We start from the raw sequence: 24,572 nt of genomic DNA, 5'->3' as shown, positions 1-24,572 counted from the left end.
ATGCCAGACCACCTCCTGTAAACATCTGCCAGGCCCCAGCCAGGGTGGGGTCCACCTGCAGCTCTCCCACTCCACTCCGGGGGCGTCTGCAGCCTCCCCCAGTTCTTCTGGGTGCCCCCCAGGCGCCCAGAGGCTAAGTAGGAATGCTGGCAATCCACTGAGGCTCCCCTGCACACACCTGGTGCTGACCCAGCTCCAGAGGCCCATTGGGTGATGGCCTTTCCTCCCTCATTTGCATGCACTGTCCTGCAGGCCCAGCTGTGACCTTTGTCCCCAGAGGGAGGCACCTGCTGTGTCAAGAGCCTAGGCTCGGTGTGGGCACAGCCAGGCTCGGGGTCCCCAAAGTTTCCAGGCCTCAGACACTTAGCAGAGCAACAGCCCAGACCTTCCAGTTGCACTGTTCCCACCTTGGGGCCCTCCCCACCCCAGCCACAGGGTGGAGACCAAGCTGGCGGGCTGGTCTGTCCCCTGAGGCTGTAGATGGAGTTCCCCACCCCTGGCTGCTAACAGCCCTCTCCAGGGCTGGAGACAGATGTTTCTGTACCTACTCCTCGGGGCACTGGCACCTCCTACAGCCAGCTGGAGACCCCAGGACCCTCTCCCAGAGACATCCTGAGTGTTCTCCCTCCCTTCCAGGAACGGAGTGGGTGCAGAGCGGTTTGGGCACAGGCAGGTAACAAGATCATGGTCCGTGGTTGCTCAGCCAGAGAGCCTGGTTGTGACATCAGGATCAAAGAGTCCAGAGAGTTGCAAACCTACTGGGCGGGGAATCGAGGGTGTCTCCAGGGGCCCCCCGGGCTCAGCAGGTGCAGACAGGCGAGGACTTTGCTAAGCAAATTCCCTGCACACGCCCTACCCCACTTCATCATATCCGGGGCCCCCACCCTGTTCTCTCATTTGCCATCCCTGCCATGCCCGGCCTCGAACTCCTGGGCCTCACGGCTCTCCTGGGCCTCACGGCTCTCTTGGACCATGGGGAGGGCGCAACGTTGTGCTTGTCACAGCAGCTCAGGATGCAGGGGGACTATGTGCTGGGTGGGCTCTTCCCGCTGGGCTCTGCCGAGGATACAGGTCTTGGCGACAGGCTGCAGCCCAATGCTACCGTGTGCACCAGGTAGGAATGCAGGGGGTGGGGAGCGAGGCTGGGAGTGGCTCGGGTTGGGGGTGCTCCTGAGTGGGGATGAGGTGTCAGCCACCCGCAGCCCTGTGTGGCCCCAGGTTCTCGTCTCTGGGCCTGCTCTCGGCACTGGCCGTGAAGATGGCGGTGGAGGAGATCAACAACGGGTCTGCCCTGCTGCCCGGGCTGCACCTGGGCTATGACCTCTTTGACACGTGTTCAGAGCCCACGGTGGCCATGAAGCCCAGCCTCATGTTCATGGCCAAAGCAGGCAGCCGCAACATTGCCGCCTACTGCAATTACACACGGTACCAGCCCCGCGTGCTGGCCGTCATCGGGCCCCACTCATCCGAGCTCGCCCTCGTCACCGGCAAGTTCTTCAGCTTCTTCCTTGTGCCTCAGGTGCGCCCCCCACCCACCCCACCCCCACCTCTCCCGGTGCCACCCGCCCCCACTGGCCCTGCCCACCGGGGCCCCCACATCAGGAGGTGCGTCCCGGCCACTGCAGGTCAGCTACGGCGCCAGCACCGACCGGCTGAGCAACCGGGAGATCTTCCCGTCCTTCTTCCGCACGGTGCCCAGCGACCAAGTGCAGGTGGCGGCCATGGCGGAGCTGCTGCAGGAGCTCGGATGGAACTGGGTGGCGGCGGTGGGTAGTGACGACGAGTATGGCCGGCAGGGCCTGAGCCTCTTCTCCGGCCTGGCCAACGCCAGGGGCATCTGCATCGCGCACGAGGGCCTGGTGCCACCGCCACCAGGCAGCCTGCGGCTGGGCGCCCTACGGGGCCTGCTGCGCCAGGTGAACCAGAGCAGCGTGCAGGTGGTGGTGCTGTTCTCCTCCGCCCACGCGGCCCGCACCCTCTTCAGCTACAGCATCCGCTGCAAGCTCTCACCCAAGGTGTGGGTGGCCAGTGAGGCCTGGCTGACCTCAGACCTGGTCATGACGCTGCCCGGCATGCCTGGGGTGGGCACCGTGCTGGGCTTCCTGCAGCAGGGCGCCCCGATGCCGGAGTTCCCATCCTACGTGCGGACCCGCCTGGCCCTGGCCGCTGACCCTGCCTTCTGCGCCTCGCTGGACGCTGAACAGCCAGGCCTGGAGGAGCACGTGGTGGGGCCACGCTGCCCCCAATGTGACCACGTCACGCTAGAGAACCTGTCTGCGGGGCTGCTGCACCACCGGACCTTCGCTGCCTACGCGGCTGTGTATGGCGTGGCCCAGGCCCTTCACAACACACTGCGCTGCAATGCCTCGGGCTGCCCCAGGCGGGAGCCTGTGCGGCCCTGGCAGGTAAGGCCGAGGAGCCCCCACCCTCCCGAGAGCGGGGGAATTTCAGTGGGGAATCTGGGCTGGCGGCAGCTCCGGCAGCTCCGGCCGGCCGGCCCGGCCCGGCCCGGCCCCACCCACCTGCTCCAACGCACCCGTCAGCTCCTAGAGAACATGTACAACGTGAGCTTCCGTGCTCGCGGCCTGGCACTGCAGTTCGACGCCAGCGGGAACGTGAATGTTGATTACGACCTGAAACTGTGGGTGTGGCAGGACCCGACGCCCAAGCTGCGCACCGTAGGCACCTTCAAGGGCCGCCTGGAGCTCTGGCGCTCTCAGATGTGCTGGCACACGCCGGGGAAGCAGGTGAGCACTGGGTGGCCGGTCCCCAGCTGCACGGCAGCTTTCCCCTCAGCCGGGAGAGAGCTCTGGCCCTGCCTGGGGCGCAGTGGGGGACCGTCCGCAGGTCCTGGCGGGGGGGGGGTGCACCAAGCTGAGCACAGCCCGAGCCCCGAGGCCCTATGCCAGCAGCCCGTGTCCCAGTGCTCCCGGCAGTGCAAGGAGGGCCAGGTGCGCCGCGTGAAGGGCTTCCACTCTTGCTGTTACGACTGCGTGGACTGCAAGGCGGGCAGTTATCAGCGCAACCCAGGTGAGCACCTCCCTGAGGCTGAGCAGGGGCGGGGACCCACACGGTCTCACGTCCTGGCTCCAAGTCCAACTCTGAGGCCACAGCAGGTGGGAGTGTGGTGGCAGAGCCCGTCCCCCCAGTGCCCCCTCTCTCCTCCCACACCACAGATGACCTCCTCTGCACCCAGTGTGACCAGGACCAGTGGTCCCCAGACCGGAGCACACGCTGCTTCCCCCGCAAGCCCATGTTCCTGGCATGGGGGGAGCCAGCTGTGCTGCTACTGCTCACGCTGCTGGCTCTGGTGCTGGGCCTGGCGCTGGCGGCCCTGGGGCTCTTCCTCTGGCACTCGGACAGCCCGCTGGTTCAGGCCTCAGGTGGGCCACGGGCCTGCTTTGGCCTGGCCTGCCTGGGCCTGGTCTGCCTCAGTGTCCTCCTGTTCCCTGGCCAGCCGGGCCCTGCCAGCTGCCTGGCCCAGCAGCCACTGTTCCACCTCCCACTCACTGGCTGCCTGAGCACACTTTTCCTGCAAGCGGCCGAGATATTTGTGGGGTCGGAGCTGCCACCAAGCTGGGCTGAGAAGATGCGTGGCCGCCTGCGGGGGCCCTGGGCCTGGCTGGTGGTGCTGCTTGCTATGCTGGCAGAAGCCGCATTGTGTGCCTGGCACCTGGTAGCCTTCCCGCCAGAGGTGGTGACGGACTGGCGGGTGCTGCCCACAGAGGCGCTGGTGCACTGCCACGTGCACTCCTGGATCAGCTTCGGCCTGGTGCATGCCACTAACGCCATGCTGGCCTTCCTCTGCTTCCTGGGCACTTTCCTGGTGCAGAGCCGGCCAGGCCGCTACAATGGTGCCCACGGCCTCACCTTTGCCATGCTGGCCTACTTCATCACCTGGATCTCCTTTGTGCCCCTCTTTGCCAATGTGCACGTGGCCTACCAGCCTGCCGTGCAGATGGGCGCCATCCTCCTCTGTGCCCTGGGTATCCTAGCCACCTTCCACCTGCCCAAGTGCTATCTGCTGCTGCAGCGGCCGGAGCTCAACACCCCTGAGTTCTTCCTGGAAGACAATGCCAGAGCACAGGGCAGCAGCTGGGGGCAGGGGAGGGGAGAATCGGGGCAAAAACAAGTGACACCTGATCCAGTGACCTCACCGCAGTGAGCCTACTAGACTTAGTTGAGATGCCCCCAAACTGAGTTCTTATGAAGCAACCCAGACAGTACCTCAACTGCTGAGACCGCCCCCAGTTCTAGATCTTGACAGCAGGCTGACTGCTGACCCGGATGCCACAATGATCCTTGGGCCTGCAGCACTCAGGAAGGTCCTCAGCACCCACCTGGGGCCCCAGAGAGACTCTGCCCCTGTCCCAGCCAAGTCCTGGCCAGGGCCTACCCAGGTGATCCAGCCCTACTGTTCCAGAATAAAGCCAACAAAAGTTTCCTCGGGGCTCCTTAGCTCAGGCCAAGGGCTCAGGAAGGCCCCTGGCCAGACCACCTGAAGGCCAAGCTGGGCATCACTTGCCTGGCCAGGCCCACCCTGGAGACCCCAGCCAGCACCCCAAGCATCACAGGGGTGGGAGGTTGGTGGGTGGTGGTCAGCTGTGCTGACTCCTCCGCAGAGGCATGTGACAGACCGTGGTTCCCAGAGTGGTGCAGGAATAGTGAGCAGGGCAGAAGCCCATTTAGTGGGGGAGGGAGACACCCAAACTCTTCCCCTCCCTGGCCCAACCCAAGCGGGTAAAATGGGGTCAGCCGCCACCAGCACCGTGGACAGAGCCCCGGCAGGGTGGTGGTGGGACTCAGCACCAAGGCCAGCACCCACGACGAAGACCCCTGGAGCCGGGAGGCAGCACCACGGACAGAACACCAGCCACCGGGACTCTGCTGGCAGCCAGCACCGGGGACAGAGCCTTGTGGCTGACCGGGAACCCAGAGCGCAGCACCTGGCCAGTCCTGGGTCAGCTCTTAGCCAGGCCCTGGGGAGGCTGGACGAGTCTTCTAAGGTACCCCGGCAGGAGAGAAGAGACAATCCACACGTCAGTCCCATAAAATTAAATGCTTTTTAGTCTTTAAAATAGCATTTACACAGAAGCAGCTCTATTAACTATCTGGACGGACACTCTGACTTGATACGGTATCTACAGCGCAGATGTGTGCAGGCCAGAAACGCCAGGAAGGAAGCGGCGTGAGTGGGTGGGCAGTCACCTGAGGACAGCAAGGAAGGGTGGGCTGCCTACCCCCTCTCCCCCAGACCCTGCCCCTGCAGCAGCTGCGTGCATCTGTGCCCTCTGCCCCTCAGGGTCACATCCCCACCACTGCTAGCTCAAACACATGCCTCTCCTGTCTCTCCCTCACCAACCCTCCCACTTTCAGACACAACCTGTGTCCCTGCATTCAGTCTGAGTCCCGGGGGCAGGGGGGCAGCTGACCTGGCCACCACCTTCCCCAGGGCACACAGGCCAGACAATAAATAAATAAATTAGATCCCTATCCTGGGCATCCACAGAAGAGCCTGGGGGCTCTGATTCCACCTTTGAGGGGTCCGACCCAGCCCAGGAGAGAGTGGTGGGGCCTGTGTCCCGGGCAAACAGGGGGCCCAGGGCCAGCAGCTACTTCTCAGCTTAGTCTGAAGCCCTGTGCATGGCTCTGTGGGCAAGTGGGAGTCCCAGAGGCACTCCAAGGGCACCGGGAGGTGGAGGACCCTCACCAGGGTCTGCGTGGACACAAGGCGCTCTGAACAGCAACGTGCAGGCCACCGAGTCCAGATCGTGGTGGTCTGGGCTGCCCTCCGCCCATCCCCCCAGCCTGCTCCCACTCTCTGTCCAGGCCTGGGCCCCAAGACATGGCCCCTTGTGTGCCCCAGAGCACAGGCTGGCTTGAGGCAGGACAGCCACCAATAAGGCAAGCCCACACAAGCTCCAGGGGCAGTGCCCGTGCAGGAACGGCCAGGACCACCAGCTCCCCTACCGTGGGGCCCAGCTGAAGGCACTCTCTCCTCGGTCACATGATGTCAACAAAAAATTCACAGGGGTTTCCCATGGCCTTCTGGAAGGACTGGCGGCTGCCCGTCAGCTCTGGAGGAACAGCAGCCAGCTCCCGGACGGGCGGCCCCCCAGGCGGCCCCCCCACCGCCGAGTATGCCTTTGTCAGGGGGTACAGTGGGGGGAGCCCCGGGGCGGCAGCCGAGGCCTGACTGTGTGGGCTGCTGCCCCGGCTGAGCTGACTAGCCGGACGCTCCCTCCAGCCGCTGCCAGCGACCCCACTCGGTGCTGCATGGTCTGACTCGCTGCCACTGCCTCCGGCTCCAGCCGCCCGGCGCTCCTTCTCGCGGCCCAGTGCCCGCCGGCTGCTGCCGCCGGCGCTCCGGGTGGACCCACTGCTTTTGCTTCCTGGAGTCAAGGAGTGGAGGGAGGAACGAGATGGCGTGAGGCCGTGCCACTCCCAGGACAACCGGGCGTTGCCAGGGCAACCAGGGGCAGAGCCTGGTGGTCTCAAGCAGGGTGGGTGGGAGGGGGGCAGCCATGCAGACAGGAGGGCAGGGCCGACCCCACTCAGAGAAGTCAGAGCAGCTGCAGCAGCACGGGGCGGGGGGGGGGGGGGCAGTGGGGGTAGGGGGGGGCGCAGGGCGAGCGGCGGCAGGCAGGGACACTCCGGGGCCAGCACAGTGCCTCCTCTCACCCCAATGCCTGACCTTGCAGCTGAGGACCTGAGGCACCAGTGAGGCCCTGTGTGCCTGGTGCTCCCATCGGCCATCCTGGGCCCCCCCCACACAAAGACCCGCCTTCCGTCCAGCCCCAAGGCCCTGGCCAGCTACTCAGCTCAGCCCCCGTCCTGGGCTCCCAGGAAGAGCGGGGAGCCTGAGAAGGCCAGCTGGCTGGGAACATGCCGAGAGGGACGCCGGGCAGGACCCTGGCTTACCGGCCCGGAGGGTCCACTCCGCTAGTCCTTCAGTCTAAGGCTTGCTCAGCACAAAGCAAGGGATAGCATGAGTCACACAGCAGGCCCAGCCTGGTCACCCTTCCCGCCCACAGGGGCATGCCGCCACCAGCTGGGCCTATCCAGGGTCCACAGGCACCCAACACAGCTTCCCCTTGGGCACCACTGCCCTCTGACTTGCTCTCCTCTCTCTCCCACCCCTTTCTGGGTCTACTGGGCTGGCTGCCTGACCTCTCTCTCCTGGTCTCAGCGACACAGACAGCCTCAGGCCACTCCTCCAACAAGCCCCTCCTCAGCTCTCCACACATCCCAGAGTGGATGCGCAGTTGTCTGTGAAAGTGTCCCCTCTGGCTCCCTGCTGGGCTGCAGGCGCCGCGGCGAGGGTGGGGGAGGTCTGTCCTCCACTGTGTCCCAGGGCCCCTCCACCGCCCTTTTCCGCGTCATCTCCCGGCCTTTTGCTTCTGCCACACCTGGACCACCAGCCCCTCCCGCACACACACAACCACCGAAGTCTGCAGGGTTCGCCCCGTCCCCCTCAGCCACTCACCCCTTCCAGAAGGAGCATGCCCAGGGCCTCAACACAGAGCAGGCAGGAGCACACAGGGCGGGGGGGGGGGGGGGGGGGAGTGGGGGGGGTGGCGGGCACATAGGGCAGAGCCAGGCGGCGGGGACAGCAGGGAGTCAGGCGCCCGGCAGGCTCTCACCTTCACTCTGCTGACTCCCAGCACTGCCGCTGCCGTAGCTGAAGCCAGGGTCCTGGTATGCGGGTGGGAAGCAGGGCGGGGGGCCCGGGTACTGGTAGGGGTAGCCCTGACCCAGGGGCCAGGGGGCGGCCGGATGGGGCAGCGGGGCCAGCGTGTCCTGATCCGAGGCCCCACTGGAACCACTGTTGAGGTTCAGGGCTGCGAGATCTGGCAGGAAGGGAGGGTGGCTGAGGGCGGGGTGGGCAGGCCCTCTGGGGACCCCCTGCCCCGCAGCCCCTCACTCACTGCTGCACAGGTCCCCGAAGACGTAGTAGCACTGCTCAGAGAAGGTGATCTTGTTCACCGTGTGCCGCAGGAAGCCACGCTTCAGCATGCTGCTGGCGTACTTGCGGGCCTCGCGCCGTTCCTTGAAGCCCTCCACGTGCGTGTACAGCCAGTCCACCACGTCCGCCCCTGGCCCGCGGCACGTGTCAGGGCACGGAGCCTGGGGGCGCTGACCCTGCCCACCCGGAGCCAGCCCAGCGGGGACCCCTCACCGATGACGGCATTGGCGATGGTGATCTTGAGCCACATGCGGTCTCGGATCTCCAGGCCCGAGTCCGGCAGCTTCATGACACGCACCACGGCACCCATGTCACTCTTCACCGTCAGCGGCGCCTCCTCCAGCTCTGCAAGGCAGAGGCCCCTCTTCAGCCCTGAGCAGCTGAGGGCAGGGGGGAGGGCTTGGGGCGGACCCCGGGCCCTGCTGCTGCACCCGTCTCAGAGACCGGGCTCCGCGTAGGGTCTCTGGTCACAGAGCCCAGATGGCAAGGCTGTCTCGTGACTGTGGGGCCCACGCCCACCACAGGATGGGCCCTCCCAGGGGCGGGGAGCAGGCGTGGGCTGGGGAGATTGAATCTCTTGTCTCCTACCCCTGCAGATGCTTCATCAGGATCTTGGGCCCAAACCAAGGTGGAGCCACACCCCCGCTGCAGGCCAGACCCCCAAGAGGAGAGATCAGGCCTCTCCCCACCACCACCCCCCTCCCGCCACTCCTCCGCTAGCTCAGGGCTGTTAGTCGTGTTAGCTGCAAGAAAGCAGGCGGGGGTCACACACATGGGGGACAGGCCACTGCCCCGGTCCCCGCCGAGACAGAGCCCTGGGCAGGGACCACAGGGCTGTCCTGGTCCTCTGGGCACCTTTCCACCCACCACACAGGCAGCAAACCGGAAGGAGGGTGCGCACGAGGGCACACACGGGTCAGACACACGTGTCGGCAGTGTCCATCCGTACGTGTGCCCTGCGCCTGACTGTGCTGGGTGGGCACTTAGGACGGGTCCCCCACCCGGGTGCCTCAGGTCCCTGCTCTCCCGAGCTGCCACTTACGCGGAGCGCCGGGCACAGAGCTGGTTAGTGAGGAGGAGCTGGTGCGCGTGACGGCGCTGGAGCAGGGGCTCGTACCGTAGCGGGGCAGGGCTCCGGTCAGCGCCGCCGTGTGGGACAGCCAGGCGGCAGGGTCGATGGGCCGAACCGGGTCAGCTGGGCGGCCGCCGTGTGGTAATGCGTGTGGTAACGGACAGATGGACAAACGGACGGACGGATGGTAGGACACACAATGGAGCACGGGGGCACAGAGGAAAGGACCTTCAGGCTGGGCGAGCGCCCTCATCCCCCTCCCCTGTCAGCCCTGAGGGGTCACTTACCCCTCGGGATGGTGAAGTAGCTCCGGGGGGTTGGGTCCCAGCACTTGGCCACCGTGAGGCTGATGGGCCTGTGGGGTGGGGCAGGTCACACGGGGAACGCCCCGTGCGGGCCCCCCAACACGCCACCTGCCCACCCCACGCCTCACCCCGTCTGGGACACGATCTCCCGCAGCACCCGCACAGCGTCATCGTTGCTCATGCTCTCGAAATTGATGTCATTCACCTGGGGGGGCAGGGAGGGGTTCAGCGCGGTGGGCTGGGGGTGCCGGCCTCTCAGCCCCCCAGCAGCTCCCGCAGCCCCGCACCTGCAACAGCATGTCCCCGGGCTCAATGCGGCCGTCGGCAGCCACGGCCCCGCCCTTCATGATGGAGCCGATATAGATGCCGCCGTCTCCCCGGTCGTTGCTCTGCCCCACGATACTGATGCCCAGGAAGTGGTGCCTCTCTGCGGGGGCGAGGGGTGTGTCTGCTGAGGGGGCCCGGCCCAGCCAGGCGCCCCGCACCCCACTGGGGAAGCCCCACGGTCTGCTGAGGGGGCCCGGCCCACCCAGGCACCCCGCACCCCACTGGGGAGGCCCCACGGAGCCCTCACCCATGTTGAGCGTGACGGTGATGATGTTCAGGGACATAGTAGAGTCCGTGATGCTGCTAAAGGAAGAGGCCTGTGGAGGGGCACGAGTGAGGGGGTGCAGGTGGGGGCTTCCGAAGGGCAGACCCCACCCAGCGCCTGGCTGCCACCTACACGGTCCGTCTGCCGCAGGCGCTGCTTCCGCCGCCGGCGCTTGTGCTTCCGGATGAGCCGGGAGGAGGTGCTCTGCTCCGTGGAGCTGCTCAGTCTGGGGGGGCATGAAGGTTAGGGGCCAGGCCACAGGCTGCAGGGCTGCGGCAGCTGGGGAGAACAGGGCGCCCCCCAACACACACAGGGCAGGGAGTGGAGGTGATGGGCGTTGGGTCTTGTCCCCCCCGCCCCCCGGCCCCAACCAGGCCGACCGTGGGAGACATGGGGCTGAGGTACAGTTGGCTCAGGAGAAGGCTCAGCTTCTGGTTGTGCACGCCCCTACACACACGACACGTACACACCCCACACCTGCACGGAGCGCTTCTCTCAGGACAAACGGAGACACAGACACTGAGCCAGCACATTCGTGCACGTACACCTGTAACACACCCACTCGACACACACGCCCATTCACGTACACATGTCCGTGCAATCAGGGACACATCCAGGGTCACACACACCCATGCACACGCGCGCGCGCGCGCACACACACACACCGCAGTATACACCTGCACACCCATGTAGAATGTGGCCATGCACACACATAGGCCCATGCCCATACGTGCGCACCCATTACACACCTACGCACACGTGCCCCCACACACCACGCCGTGTGCGTACACCTATAGCACACCCGTGCACACCTGCATGCACACCCACGCACCGGCTTGTGTTGTCATCCTCGTCTGAGTCGATGAAACTACTGGACTCAAGCTCACTGCTCAGCACGGTGGACGCGCTGTCGGCGGGCAGCCCCAGCTCTCGCCGCCGGTCCCCCCTCGGGTGCCCATTGGTCCGGGCAGCTGCGGGGAAAGCCAGCAGGGGAGCTGGCCGTGGGGTCCCGTGTTGCCTCGAGCACCAGCTGAACTAGGAGCTGGCCAGGTGACTGTGGGACTGCTGGGGGGCGGGATCACCGGGGTCCTGTGCAGACGGGCCTAGGACCTCCACCCGGGGTCCCCTCCTGGTTGGGGGCAGTAACTGGGAGCAGGCAGGGACATGGGGTGCACCACAGGGGCCCAGGGGCGTCCGCAGTGTGGCCTTGTTACCCTCTTCACGGTTCCGGCGTCGGGCTCTCTCCCGCCGGTGGCTGACCATGGACTCCGTGCCAGTGTCGTTGTCCATGCAATCACGGCTGCTGGCTACATTGGGGCTGTGCCCACAAGAGGGGGTGGGCCAGGGCAGGCTGGACCTTGGACGCCCTCCCAGCTCTTTGCCCCTTCTCCCACCCGCCCACCTACCTAGATCGGGCCTCTCTGCCCGCCCCGCATCCGCTGACCAGTTTCTACTGCCCGTGGGTCCCTGGTCAGCTGCCCCTCCTCCCGAAAGGCCTGGCCGGCAGCAGGCCCCTCAGCACCACCAGCCTCAGCCCCCCGCCCACAGTCCTTACTGGAAAGAAGGGGGCCGGGAATCCCCAATGCCGCCCGTCCTCTCAAGAGGCGGGGGCAGGTCTGTATGGCCATCAGTGCTCTGAGACCCTGCGTCCGAGTGCGCGCCCTCAGCCAGGACCAGCTGTGGAGGAGAGCGATGGCTCAGGGACGCCCCCCAGCCTGCGGCCCCCCTCCCACCCCCACCCCCGCCATGGGCTCACCCAAGCCCAGCCCCCACCGTAGCCTAGCATCCTCTGCCAACATCCCACGGACTCACCCAGGAGACCACGCGGCCGTTGAAGCAGGGCAGCTTGGCGTTATCATCAGAGATCTCCTCCTTTACCACCCTGTGGGCAGACACGGCCGTGAGGCCACCTGCACCAGGGCCTGCTCACACCGGCGGACTCCGGAGGTAACACCTCCCCACACTCTTGTCCAGGGTGCGTGCCGGCCCAGGGCGCACAGCCCCACGCCCAGATGTCAGTCTGTGGATGCTGCTGCCTAACACGTTCCCTTCCTGGGGACCCCCCCCAGGGCCCGGGTCAGAGAGAGGTCCAAACTCCCGACCCTCTACCAGCAGGGGGTCATCTCCTGCAGCCCCCTATAACGCAAGTATTAATCTTGCTTTGTGTCGTGTGCCCCACGCAGTGTGGATCCGTGAGGGTGGGCCTCTGTCTGGCTTTTCCCCTCCACCTCCCCTCCCCCAACCCCAGCCCCAACCCAGAACGGGGCCTGGTTCACGGCAGGCCTCCACACAGATGTGAGGACAGTCAGTCAGACCACACGGACACAGGCAGGTAGAGATGGCTGGCAGACAGGCCTGTACACGCACATGGAGGGCAGGCCACAGCCCTCCTGACCCATCTAACTGGCCAAGGAGACAGAAGCAGACCCCCTGACTCACTGCAACAGCCCAACCCAAGGGCTGAAACACAGCCAGGCACGAGGCTTTGGGGCCCACCGTGGAGTCTCAGCCCCAGAGGCCGGCAAGCCCCAGCAGCCACGATGCCCCGCAATCAGCCCCCGGCCTATGTTTCAATGCCACACTTGGTCAGGGGGGTTTAGGGGCGGGGAAGGTACCCAGGCAGGACACAGAGGACCCTGGGAGGGAAGCATACGATGCTGGGGTCAGACACAGGTTTGCGGGGGGGGCGGGGTGTCAGGTCTCAGATTCAGAGGGCCAAGGAGAACAGCAGCCCGCACAGATCACAGGGGCAGCTGGGGAGGGGCGTTGGGGCAGAGCAGGCAGTGGTTACGGCCCAGACGCACCCCCAGGGAGGAGGGCAGGCAGGGTCAGGCCTACAGCAGGAGGCACCCCTACGCCCTACCCCCCTGGAGCCCAACCCTGCCCAACACAGAGAGATTTCCACACCCGGGACTTGGGCCCAGCAGAGAAAGAGGAGCCAGACAGGCAGGAGGCAGCCTTGTGACCTGCTGAGCCCGGACACCTGGACTCTGCTAGTCCTGGGCAGCAACAGGTGGCAGGAGGTCCCCACAGAGCTGGCACCCCACACTCCCCTCAGGGAGCAAGGCCCAGGCCCACCCCCCACCCCCCAGGCCTCAGAAGACAAAAGACACAAGGCCAGCCCGGGCGGGATGGGGCACCCTGCCAGGGTCGGCCACACATGCAACGATTAGGTGGACACCCCAATGGGAGAAGGCCCCACATCTGCCGCCCCGACTTACGATTGCACCACACCCCACAGAGTGGGGCTTCCAGGGGAGGCCGTGACCCAGCCCCGGACTCAGCAGAGGCCACGTAAGAGGGTGTCACCACAGCAAGACCCGAGGTGGCCTAGGGACACCTGGGGCTCTGCCAGCCGCGGCCAGCAGACAAAGCCCTGGAGCAAGCCCTCCTGGGAGCCCAGCAGGCGGAGAGCACAGTCTCTGAGTGAGGGCAGCGACAGAGACTTGGGAGGGACCTGATTCCTGTCTCACAGCCCAGGTGGCCCAGTCTTTCCTGCCATTCCCAAGCCCCCGCCCTTTCTGACTCACCCCCCCGCCCCAGCAGGCAGATGGGTGCCCCAGCCCCCACACCACAGGGCCTGCCTGGCTCCCCCAGGGGCAGACGGCCCAGAAGCACCCCAGGTCTCTACTGCTCACCTGGCCAGGGCCTAGAGATGACCAATCCGCCAGGGTTGTCCCCGACCCCTGTACAGACGCCCCACCCCCAGGGCCCAGAGTCCCTGCTTCCCTGGCCCCCCCAGCCTGTCCTCCAACCAGCACGACAGAGCATCCTGCCTTCCACCTGAGGCCTGGGGCACTGGGGGATACCCCAGTCCCCCACCCAGCTAGGCCAAGACAGCCGGGCTGGGGGAAGGGGCACCAGAGCCCCCAGGACAAGGGCGCGAGCGCTTTCCCCAGGATACACGATGCTGCCCACCACTGGCCAGCGCGATCTCTGGGTGCTCCAGGGCAGAGACAAGGGTAGGAGAGGCCTCAGTGGAGCTGGGGGAAACGCCTCCAAGCAATTCTGGGGCTCCCTCCTGGGCCGGGCCTCACCAGGTGGAAGAGCAGGCCTCAGGAGGAGTCTCCACCGACCCTCAGGGGTGGCCATCCAGGGGCACCCCCATTGGCATCACGCCCCCAACCTCAGAATTCCTGGCGAGATCCCAGTTAACCTCAAACTTGTGGCTGTCCGGCCCCGCCTGCCGCCCCCGCAGACTCGCCCTGGCAAGGAATCTTTGCAGAGCAGGGCCCTTGGAACCGGGCACAGACACAGGCCCAAGGGGACCCCCGGGGCCCTTGGAACCGGGCACAGACGCAGGCCCAGGGGAACCCCCAGGGCTCCCAGAGGCCACAGCATGCCACAGGCCAGCCCTTCCCAGTGGGCTAGCCACAAATGTGTCCCCAGAGGCACAGGGTCCCCTCAACCAGACCTCCCCACCATGGAGCGGGAGGCTGCAGAGCAAACTAGACACAACCGGGGAGACCTCCAAGAGTCCCCTTCCTGCACCCACGAGTCAGGGATCCTTAGCTCCCACCTTGCTTTGACCTGCCCCCCCCCACCACCTCTTGATCCTAGAGCTCCCCCAAGCTCAGCTCTGCAGACTCCAGGGCCAGGGGGCCCCGGTCCTCTACAACCCGGACTCTCCCGACACCACTAAGGCACTGACCCCAGATGGACCAGCTGTGGAGGGCAGAGTGGGCATTCACCCAGGCAATCTGGGTCAGGCCCAGCCCCCACCCCCTGCCCCACAGCCCTCACACGGCCCACAGGCAGGTGGCTCCAGCGACCGGAGCTCCTGGCCCAGAGATGGAGAGGCCAGGGCCACCGCCAGGCAGACAAACTAAGTGCCAAAGCCCAGCCAGGCCTGGAATCAGCAAGGCAGCCCTGGTGGCAAGGGCACTTCAACGTGTGCCTCACCATCTAAAAGCTAGGCCCAGACCCCTCCCTGCACCATGGCTCACCAAAGCCAAAGCTTGGCACCTCTGGGCCAGCCCACCATAGGCCCAGGGACCTTCCCCAGCTCTGTTGGGTCAGAATGGCTGTGACCTGCATGGGAAAAGTGGGATGTGGGCTCAGGACTCCCCACCCACCTGGCCAAAAATGGGAGTGGGACCCGGCCCAGAGCAGGTGGCCATGGCCACAGCTCAGACTCCCCTTTCCCTTACTAGGTGTCCACCTGTGGCCGGGAACATGAGGCTCTGGGAACTCAGGCTCTGGTCCACAGTGGGAAGGAAGGTTGGGGCAGGAGGCTCACCAGGGTGTTCCTCACAGCCCCTGATTCCAGGCTGCCCCTCGCATGGTAGGGCCGCTGCCCCAGCCCAGCCAGGACTGTTAAGAACACACCCTCACTCTCTGCCTCTCGCCAGTGGTGGTGGTGCCCAAGAGAGTCTAGTTGTCCAAATGTACCTCAGGCCCCCTGAGAACTGCAGAATGGCCCCAGCGTGACCTGCCCTGGGGCTGTCCAGTATCTATGCAAACCAGAGAATCCAGGAAATGGCCTCAATGTCAAAGTCCCGAGACACAGTCGCACACAAGGACACAGGCTGCCTGAGGGCGGCCAGGCCCACCTGCTTAGCCCGTGAGGCCTCTGAGTACCCCACCCCCCAGCACTGCTGAGCTGGGGACTCAGGTTACCCATGGCTGTGCTAGGTCAGGCCTCGGATAGAGCTTCAAGTGGACAGCCAGCCTCCTGCTCACAGTTCCAGAAGCCCAGCCCAGTGCAAGCGGGAAGTCCCCTCAGCCAAGACAACCACCACTAAGGCTGGACATGGGGACACTGACCCAGAGGCTGCCTGGAGTCAGCAGATGGCCTAGGCTGCTCCCAGGAACCCAAGTACTATGTGGCTCAACAGGGATAGAGACCCAACAACCGGTAACACTCAGGCAGGGGCAGGTCGAGTGACAATCCAGCGTCCCCAGTAACCCTTGATCTCTGCTCTATCCTCAGGACCCTGGAGAAGGGGTCCAGAGAGAGGACTTGAGCCTTGAGCCTCTGGAAACCTCTGCAGACCCCAACAGACATATCTGTGTCTGTCCCAGAGTACCTCATTTCCTCCATGCTAACTACAGGGGACCTACTGGGCAGCTGGGATACTGCCCCTCTCCTTCTCCCCCCCCCCCCTCCACTCCTGTGACCCCGGGGCCCCATGAATCACAAGCCCTCCAGGCCAGCTCTAAGCACCTGCCTTCCACGGAGGGGGGGCAGTGGGATCCTGAGTCTGACAAGTGCCAAGGTAGGACGTCAGCTCACTCTGGGCCACGGACCTTGACCACCTGAAAGTCAAACACACTCAGGCACACAGGCCCAGGTCCAGAGTGGGGGCAAAAACGAGGACCCTCTCCCGCACACTGGCCAGCACTCTCAGGCTCCTGGACAGGCAGTCAGGGACAATCATTCGTTCCCAGCTCAGGCCACACACAGACGGGACTCACGGCAACCCCGGGGAGCAGAGGCACTGCCCCAGTCACAGCCCCAAGATTCCCCAAGGCCCTGCCCCGGTGCGGACAGGTGCGGACACCCGTCCTGGCGCACAGGCCCCACGGCCCACTGACCCGAAGTCCTGGTCCATGGACTTGAAGAAGAATTTGTAAGCGTGCACGGGCCGGTTGCTGAGCACATTCTTGAAGTCGGCCAGAGTGACGCGCTCGGGCGCCACGGGCAGCTTGACCAGGTACGGCGTCTCCTCCTCATCCATGTGATAGATGATCTTGGTCTCCGCCATGGCGCGGCGGCGCGGGGCCCGCGCGGCGCTCCCGGCCCGGCCCGGGGCTCGGACGCCGCCGCCTCGCCGCTGCCGGCCTGCGCCCCGCCTGCCCGCCCGCCCGCTCCGGGCCCGGCCGCTACCAGGCCCCCGGCGCCCCGCCCGGCCGCCCCAGCCCCACCCGCCCCGCCGGCCCCGGCTCTCCTCGCGCCCCGGCTGCTGCCCCGCGGCCCGCGGCCGCCCATCCGCCCCGGCCCGGGGACGCAGGCAGGGAGGGCGTGCGAGGCCCGGCCGCGTCCGTGCGCCCCGCCGCCGCCGCCGCCGCCGCCGCCGCCGCCGCCGCCCCCTCGGGCCGCGCAGTTAAAGGGACCGCCGGCCCCGGGCTGAGCGCGCCCGCCGGGGGGCGCCCGAGAGCGGGCGGGGCCTGACGTCACCCGGCCGCCCGCGGCGCGGGGCGGGGCAGGGCTGCGCACGCGCGGAAGGGCGGGAGGGCGGAGCGCACGCGCGTGGGCAGTGGCGGGGCGGAGGTGGTAGCGCCGGCGCGCCGCCCTCGCGGCTGTCGTGGGCCACGGGTCCCTGGCCCGGCACGAGGGGACGTCCACAATGTGCTCGAGTCTCACCCCACGCTGGGCCTAGGGTCTCGGTCCGTGAGCGGACAGGGGGGCGTCCCCCGGAGGGAGGCGGCTGGGGACCCTCGACGTGCAACCCAGCTGTCAGAAAGGAGACCCCGCCCCAGGCAACGCCAAGCCCCTGGCCAGGGCTCCCTGGGTCCACTGCGGAACACAGAAGTGTGGCTGGGCCGGGGTTCGGGTCCTCCGCCCCCTCGCGAGGTCTCCCAGGGCCCTCAGGTGCTCAAAATCATATCGGCGGGCACCACGGGAAGCTGAGGATACTTCGGGCCGGGCCGTGAGCCGAAGACAGCCCGGTCTCTGCGTCCCCGCGCCCACTCCGGGCTCTCGCGCCCTCTGCCGGGTCCCACGGAGGCCCTGAGAAACACGGGCCAAGTGCATGCAGGTGCTGGCGTGAAGGCGGGAGTGCTCGCGTGAACACGTGTATGTGCTGCTGACGGCAACAGCGGAGGTCAGCGTGGGCAGCGGTGCACTCGCGCGTGTGCATAGAGGTACCCAGGCAAGGTGCTTCTGGTAGCAGGTGAAGAGATCCCCCGATCCCCACCCATGCATCTGTGGATCCAACCAGCCTGGGGTCCTCTGTGAACCACGGGAGACTCAGAGCAGTGCCTCTTGGGTTGTGGAGGGTACAACCACACGCTGCTCCCACTGGAGGTAAAGGATCTCCCGCGCCATCCCCGCCCCCGCCCCGCCTCCGTCCCAGGAGGACAACTTGAGGCCACTAGAGGGAGTCCCACATTGGCCAGAGTGAGGAACAGGATAGTCCCCAGGACAGAACCCAAGAGTGATGTTGAGGGGGATGCCCCTCCTGGTGTGTCCCCAGCACTCCCCCTGAAGCTGGCTGGAACTTGGGTTCTGCCATCTGCCTAGTCATGGCTGTCCTTGGAGGGTGGACCAGCACAGGAGAAAGCCCATCAGTCCACCACTGACTGGCAGGGCCAGACTGAAGAAGGTAAGTCCCTGAGCCCAGGCTGGGGACCACCCCTGGGTCAGCCTGGGCCAAGGGTGCTGACCTCCATTCCCCTAAGCTCTGACAGGGAGAGCAGGCAGGGATCTGTGAGGTTGACCTCCACTTAACAAAGCCTGCGCTTTCTCCCCTTGGGGCTCCGTTTCCCCAGAGGTAATCTGAGGATACTGCGCAGTATGGCCTTGGATGAAGGGTCTGCCATGGCTCTCTGCTGGGTTTCTAGGGAAGGAGGAAGACAGTCCCCACCCGAGAGCTCACCAGTGGCCCAGCATCCCGCAGGCCGGATACAAATGACTGCTGGTCACGTACATGCAGGGGGTCTGATGCCCCATCTGCGCTTTGGCCCCCCCAAGCCTTTCTTTCTCACCAGACTGCCCAAGTCATAGGACACTGGTAGCTGGAGGCTAGAGACAATACCAGAGTGGATTCTGATGTGGTCAGGCTGGCGCACAGCAAGGAGGGGTGAGTCCGTGGTCAGAGCAGTGCAGCTACTGTGGGACTAGGGGTCACTAGGCTGAGAGGGAGGCCCATTATCAAGCAAGCCACAGCCCCTTGGCCCAGCCTCGCCCCCTGCCTTTGCCACTGTGGGACCCTTGCAGGTGTGTGGTGAGAAAACAGCCATTCTGAGGTGCTGTCTAGGCATTTACAGCAAGACAAGCCTGCTCACACTGAGCCCAGACATTTAGCTAAGAACCCAAGCTTAAGGTGTCCACCACAAACTCCTGCCTCGTGTTTCCCTAGGTACCTTTTAAACTGGCCGTTCAGAATTGAGCCTACAAAAAATTAGTGACCCCTGCCCCAGCCACGTTATAAGTAAGGGGCGTATGGCACCCTGCAGTCTCTCTTCTGCTCTCTCCTGATCTGGGATAGAGAACTGCCCTCCCCCTGCTCACTGCACCCCTGTTCTAGGATCTGTAACAAATCTTTTGACTTCCTTTGTGTGAGTGTACTGAAACCGTGCCTTCCCCAAAGTCGCCCTGGGGTTTTCACGTCCCCAGAGTGGGAGCTCAGATGCCAAGTTACCTGCGGACTCCATGCGGGTGGCTTGTGCACCCTGATGTAGACAGTCATAAACTGCACATTTTTATTTAAGAGAGAGTGCGTGCGCGAGTGAGGAGAGAGAGAGAATCCCACAAGGGGCAGAGAGAAGCGGGGCTCGTGCTCATCCGAGGTGGGGCCCAAACTCACAAACCATGAGATCATGACCTGAGCCAAAGTCAGATGCTTAACCTACTGAGCCACCCAGGCGCCCTAAGCTGCATGTTACTGACTCACCACCTCCGGTTTCCAGCCCTTGCTGCCCTGGGAGGGTTTTAGAGGAGGGGGGCATGTTTGGAGACACACAGTCCTCTTCCTCCTGCAGCCCCCTCCCCTCCCCCTCACAGGTGTCCTACCTTTGGTGCCCACTCCTGCTTCCCCCCTCTTTACCCTCACACATCGAATCCCATTTTGGCATCCGCTTTCTCAGAGGGCTGTCCTCTGAGCGCATCCTGGCTCTCCTCCTCCGTGTCCAAATAAACCCTCAGAAGAGAGCCGAAATTCCTTCACGACCGACCAGGAATAGTGCCATAGGATTGACCTTGATGTGGCTCTTCCCAGGGTACCTGGACTCAGACCTTCCACTCAAAGAAATGGGCAGTGACGGCAGGGCTTCAGATGAAGGAAAGCATTTTGAGGTTCCCAAAGCCCAGACTCTGCCCCCGGGACATAAAGCAGGAGCCACAGAGGCATGCATACCCGGGCCGAGTCTAAAAATCATGTGGTCTTTATTGTGATGATGGCAGTTTCCTAGGAGGAGCAAACGTGGGGTGTTGGGAGTGGCAACACAAGCCACTCTAGAACCATCTTTACCCTTCCCCTGTCCTCAGCCAAAACAGGCCGAAGGAGGTCCCAGCCCCAGACTCCAGCCCAGGGAGGGGCTGTGGGAGTGGGGTCAGGGTCAAAAGTCACACGGAGCCCGGTGACTGTCAAGGCAATTTGGGCGGAAGGCAGAGAAGGGGCCCCTGCGCAGCCCCAAGTACCCCAACACAGAGCAGAGGGGAATTAGCCTGGGGCCTGGAGTGTGCAATCCTCAGATCCCAGCCTTAGGGTCCCCCTAAAAGGGGTGAAGGAGGGGTGGGGGTGCTAGTCCTGAGGCTGATCTGAGCACCGAGCCCCAGCCCACAGCGCCAGAGGCCAGGAGAGCCCAAAGGGTTGGTGAACATCAGTGGGGTCTGGGCTGTGCCTGGGGAGGGGGGGGGGGGCAGGACCACCAGTGGGTGTGGGAGCCAGTAGGCACCTGAGGGCTGCTGCATGGAGCAGAGTCCCAGAGAGCCCCCTGCTGCTTGTGGGGATTAGGACAGCTCCTGGGAGAGGAGTCCAGAGGCAGCCTTGCTCTGTGCCAGTCGAGGCCAAGTTCCAGAACAGCGGGACCAGCCGCTGAAGGATGTAGGGTGAGCCACATGAGGGTCAGGAGGTCATCCTCCAAGACAGGAGTCGGCAGGGCTACTGGCCCAGCCAGGAGCCCAGGGTCACCTTATTTGCAGTACTCCTTCCTGAACTCTGGAAGCCAAGGGGGACAGGTGGGGTAAACACAAGGCAGACATCCAGCAGGACCGCCCAGGGACTCCTGCCCCTCCCCCCCCGGGGGGGTGGGGGGGTGTTGGCTAGTGAGCGTGGGTGAGGTGAGGTACCAGCCCCGCCCTCCTAGCCACTCACCTTTGTCCAAGTCAATGTACTTGGCGGGCAGTGGGCTGTGGGCCAGCTCAGCCCGCTCCTTCAGGATGTTGTTTTTGTAATCTGGTGTAGGCAAAGAGCAGGCTGAGCCTCCTCGCCCCGCCCCCCGCGGGGCTGCGCTTCCCCTAGCCCAGGCCTGGAGCCACGGTCTGTCTTGGTTCTGGGGCCCCCCTCACCTAGTTGGATATCCTCACTCCTGTAAGGAGCCTGGTCTCCTGTGGCCACGGCAAAGTCTGCCACGTTCACATCCTTCCTGGAGGTGCGAGGGTGGTGGGTGGTTAGAGCAGGCGGGGGGGTGGAGGGGGGTGGGGGGGTTCTGGTCCCCAGGAGAGCCTGGAGGGGACACTCACCCCTCTGGCTTCCCTGACTTCTTGTCCGAGTATTCGTAGCCTGGGGAGGGAGACTCGAGTTGGGTGCCGTCTCGCCCCCTCCCCAGCTCCCTAGGCCCTGAGGGGCCTTCCCATCCCCGCCCACCCCACATCCCGCTTCTGGTCGGGAAAGGCTTGCTGGCTCTGGCCTCACCCCTGCTCCGGAGAGCCCCAGCTCACCTCCGCGGCGGCGCTGGCGGGTGGCCAGGATGACGGCGATGAACAGCAGAATGAAGAGGAGCAGCGTGGCCAGCACGTAGCCCAGCTGCTGGAAGAAGTGGGCCCGGCCCTCGGGGACGATGACGTTGATGACGCTGCGGCCGCGCACCAGCGTGGGATCTGCACGGGGCCGTACGGGGAAGGCGTCAGGGAGCGCGCGGCACGACCCGCCGAGCGTGCACCGGGTCCGGGTCCGGGTCCCGGGAAGGGACAGCCGGCCGCGGCCCACGGTGGGGCGGGGGGGAGGGGGGGGGCTCCCCTCCCCTCGCCAGACACCCGGGGCCCGGGGTTGGGGCGGGGAGGGGCCACGCGGCACCTGGGCCAGGGGCACCGCTGTGGCTGGAACCGTTGCCCGGCGAGTCCCGCGGGGGCGGCTCAGCGACCGGCTCGGTGACCGTCAGGTGGAAGATGCGGCGCTCGTGCAGGCCGCAGTAGTGGTGGTGCAGGTGGCAGGAGTAGGTGCCCTCGTCGGCGGGCTCCAGCGGCTCGATGCGCAGCGAGAAGTCGCCGCGCGCGAAGGCGTCCGCCCCCACCGCCACGCGGTCGCGCAGGAAGGGCGGCGCGTAGGCGCGGCGCTCACCCGAGGCGTACAGGTCCAGCAGGCGGTCGGCGCGGTCGTGCGGCACCCCGGGCGGCTGCCGGTCCCAGTGCACCACCTGCTGCGCCTCCTCCAGGTGCCGGTCGGTCCACACGTGCGCCCGGTTCACGCAGGTCAGCAGCGCGGGCGCGCCGCGCTCCACCACCAGCACCTCCTTCTCGCCGTCCCAGTGCGCGCCGGCCGCCCGGGCTGGGGGTGCAGGTGCGGGTCAGCGCGCGCGGGCGGGGAGGGGGCCGCCGGGGGGCGCGGGCGGGGGCGGGCGCACTCACGGTTGTCCGTGACCTGGAGGCGTATGGCCAGGGTCTCGTACAGGTGGCAGTAATGGTGGTGCAGGTTGCAGGTGTACAGCCCCTCGTCGGCCTCCTCCACCGCTGCGGACCCGAGAGAAAACCCAGCGGTGGGGTGCGCGGCCGGCCCGCGCCCCCGCGGCCCCTGCGACCCCCCGCCGCGCGCCCCAGGCTCCTTACCGCGGATGAGCAGCGAGAAATTGCCGTCGTGGAAGGCGGAGAGCGGCAGCAGGAGGCGGCCGCGGTCGCGCGGCTCGTACACGCGCTGCTCGCCCGCGGAGTACATGTCTACGAGCCGGCGGGCAGGGCCGCCGCCCGGGCCGCCGCTGAGGTCCCAGTGGACCACGCGCTGGCGGTCGTGCAGCCGGTCCTGGGTCCACACCATTCTCGGGCTCTGGCAGCGCAGCACCGCCAGGGCGCCGGCCGCCCAGCTCACGGTGGACTCGGACACCACGGAGCTGGCGGCTGGCGCGGGCCCTGAGGGCACTGGTGGGGAGGAGGAGTCAGGGGGAGGGAAGGATCCGAGGGGATGGTATAGGGTGGGTCTGGCACGAGGGAGGGGGTGGTCACTAACCTGAGGACAGAAGCACAGCGGTGCCTAGAAGAAGAGGAGAGTCACACTGGGGGAGGGGGAGTGCAACCTGAACCTCTATACACACACACACACACACACACACACACACACACACACACCGTCATCCACCCGGCCCAGGGCCATCACACTTGGATCCCTGCGTCCCTCTATAGTCCCCGCCAGGTGGGTGTTAATGAACACCTGCCTCACAGGTGGGGATAAAGTCAGGAGGGCCAGGCCAAGTGAGCGGAGGGAGGTCTCCTTTAGCCCCGCATGACGGAGGCACCCCTCCCACGGCCCCCCCCCCACCCAGTCCTCACAGCCACCTCCCTGGGCTGTGGCACAGCACTTGCCCTTCTGGGGCTGGACGGTGGGGCCGGCTCTGGAGTGTGTGTGTGTGTGTGTGTGTGTGTGTGACCAACAGCCCCCCTCAGGAATGGTGGCCACTGTCACCATCACTGCAGCAAGGCCCCCAGAGCACCAAAGCCTGATACCCAAGCTGGTTTGGGGGGGGGAGGGGGCTCCTGCACGTTCATATCCCACGTGGTAGGTGCACCTGCCGAGGGCCATGCCACACGAGCCCTCAAGGGTTCTCAGACAGCTGGGAGCCCTGCCCCGCACCCAGTTCTCAGGGTCGGAGCCCCCTCAGCCTTTCCGAAGGGCAGAGGTCCAAAGCACGAGCGGCTGGACCGTCCGCACCCCACCAGCAAGTTCCTGCTCCAGAGATGGGCTGAGCGCCCGGGACCAGGAGGAATGTGCCGGGTCAGCAGGCCAGCCCAGGAGGCGGGCTCAGGGGGCCTGGGAGCCAGGGGGCGTCTGGAACAGACCCTGTGAGCCGCACCACTCCCAGGCCCCCTAAATCCCCAACCTACTCCTTTTCTGGCCACTGGGAGAAGTGCAGACCTGAGGAGCTTCCTGGAAGAGTGGGGTGCAGGAGGGATCCCAGCGAGAGGCGCCCACCACCTCAGCCTCTGGCTCCCTAATCCGTGTGAGGGAAAGTTCTGGTGGAGATCCAACATAAATCCTCACACCCTCCCGGGTCCTGGGGGGCCCTTATCCTGGCGAGCTTCTCCCTCGAGGCCCCCCAGACCAGCCCCTTCCCGGCAGGGTGGGAGTGTCCCACCCCTCTGCACTCAAGCTCAGACTGGAGGCTTTGCCCAGAATGGAAACTCCCGAAGACCCGCCTGTGCTCCCACTCCGGACCCTCACCCACCCTGCACTCACTCTGCAGAAGCAACAGTTCCCAGAGCAGGACTTGAGACCGCAGCTCCATGGCGCCCGCCTGGCCCGCCTGCCTGGCTTTGTCTCACTTCTGCTCCAACTCTCCAGAAAAACAGCCCGGCCCCCTCCCCCTCCTTAGTACCCGCCATGACATCACGGAGCCCTGGGCCGGGTCGACAGTCTGCAGACCGCCCCCTCTGGCTCTAGCTGGCCCCTAGTCTTCCCCGAATCCTGGTCTGGCCTGGTGGGGAGGGGTAGGAGCATGGTCACTGTGTCCGACAAGGTGAGGGGAATCTGAGCAGCCATCCGGCCTGGGGATGGCTCAGGCCCTGGGAGGATGGGGGGGGGGGCAGTAACCCAGCCCTTAGAGGGG

The 24,572-nt window shown here is 65.7% G+C and overlaps 3 protein-coding genes across 9 annotated transcripts; 1 reads left to right on the top strand and 2 right to left on the bottom strand.

Moving 5' to 3' along the window:
• Positions 1–122: 122 nt before the first annotated feature.
• Positions 123–5,493, top strand: TAS1R3 (taste 1 receptor member 3). 2 transcript variants are annotated; one of them, XM_058719464.1, is made up of 6 exons: positions 123–1,114; positions 1,219–1,519; positions 1,626–2,405; positions 2,544–2,747; positions 2,910–3,030; positions 3,177–5,493. In XM_058719464.1, the coding sequence occupies exons 1-6, from the start codon at positions 912–914 to the stop codon at positions 4,163–4,165; spliced, it is 2,598 nt and encodes an 865-aa protein (XP_058575447.1). In that variant the 5' UTR covers positions 123–911; the 3' UTR covers positions 4,166–5,493. The 2 variants fall into 2 exon arrangements, with proteins under 2 accessions (XP_058575447.1, XP_058575446.1); XM_058719463.1 differs by lacking the exon at positions 123–1,114 and having other exon boundaries at positions 1,157–1,519; positions 2,913–3,030.
• Positions 5,045–16,762, bottom strand: DVL1 (dishevelled segment polarity protein 1). Of its 5 annotated transcripts, XM_058719469.1 has the most exons (16): positions 16,473–16,762; positions 11,748–11,817; positions 11,491–11,612; positions 11,150–11,253; positions 10,768–10,930; positions 10,068–10,161; positions 9,918–9,987; positions 9,631–9,770; positions 9,472–9,548; positions 9,326–9,393; positions 9,009–9,161; positions 8,180–8,311; positions 7,929–8,096; positions 7,644–7,850; positions 6,922–6,961; positions 6,258–6,392 (listed from the first exon to the last, which is right to left on the bottom strand). In XM_058719469.1, exons 1-15 carry the CDS (start codon positions 16,640–16,642, stop codon positions 6,951–6,953), a joined length of 1,749 nt encoding a protein of 582 aa, XP_058575452.1. In that variant the 5' UTR covers positions 16,643–16,762; the 3' UTR covers positions 6,258–6,392; positions 6,922–6,950. The 5 variants fall into 5 exon arrangements, with proteins under 5 accessions (XP_058575448.1, XP_058575450.1, XP_058575449.1 ...); XM_058719465.1 differs by lacking the exon at positions 6,922–6,961 and having other exon boundaries at positions 5,045–6,392; XM_058719467.1 differs by lacking the exon at positions 6,922–6,961 and having other exon boundaries at positions 5,045–6,392; positions 9,084–9,161; positions 16,473–16,761.
• Positions 16,763–19,961: 3,199 nt separating this feature from the next.
• On the bottom strand, positions 19,962–24,326 carry MXRA8 (matrix remodeling associated 8). Of its 2 annotated transcripts, XM_058719470.1 has the most exons (10): positions 24,203–24,325; positions 22,979–23,002; positions 22,585–22,890; positions 22,387–22,488; positions 21,836–22,306; positions 21,481–21,639; positions 21,283–21,322; positions 21,109–21,185; positions 20,915–20,995; positions 19,962–20,758 (listed from the first exon to the last, which is right to left on the bottom strand). In XM_058719470.1, exons 1-10 carry the CDS (start codon positions 24,249–24,251, stop codon positions 20,733–20,735), a joined length of 1,335 nt encoding a protein of 444 aa, XP_058575453.1. In that variant the 5' UTR covers positions 24,252–24,325; the 3' UTR covers positions 19,962–20,732. The 2 variants fall into 2 exon arrangements, with proteins under 2 accessions (XP_058575453.1, XP_058575454.1); XM_058719471.1 differs by lacking the exon at positions 20,915–20,995 and having other exon boundaries at positions 24,203–24,326.
• Positions 24,327–24,572: the final 246 nt, after the last annotated feature.

This window comes from Neofelis nebulosa, chromosome 2 (genome assembly GCF_028018385.1).
Source record: "Neofelis nebulosa isolate mNeoNeb1 chromosome 2, mNeoNeb1.pri, whole genome shotgun sequence".
Taxonomy (NCBI): domain Eukaryota; kingdom Metazoa; phylum Chordata; class Mammalia; order Carnivora; family Felidae; genus Neofelis; species Neofelis nebulosa.
Note: the sequence above shows the minus strand (reverse complement) of the source record. Positions and strands in the feature narration are given on the sequence as shown.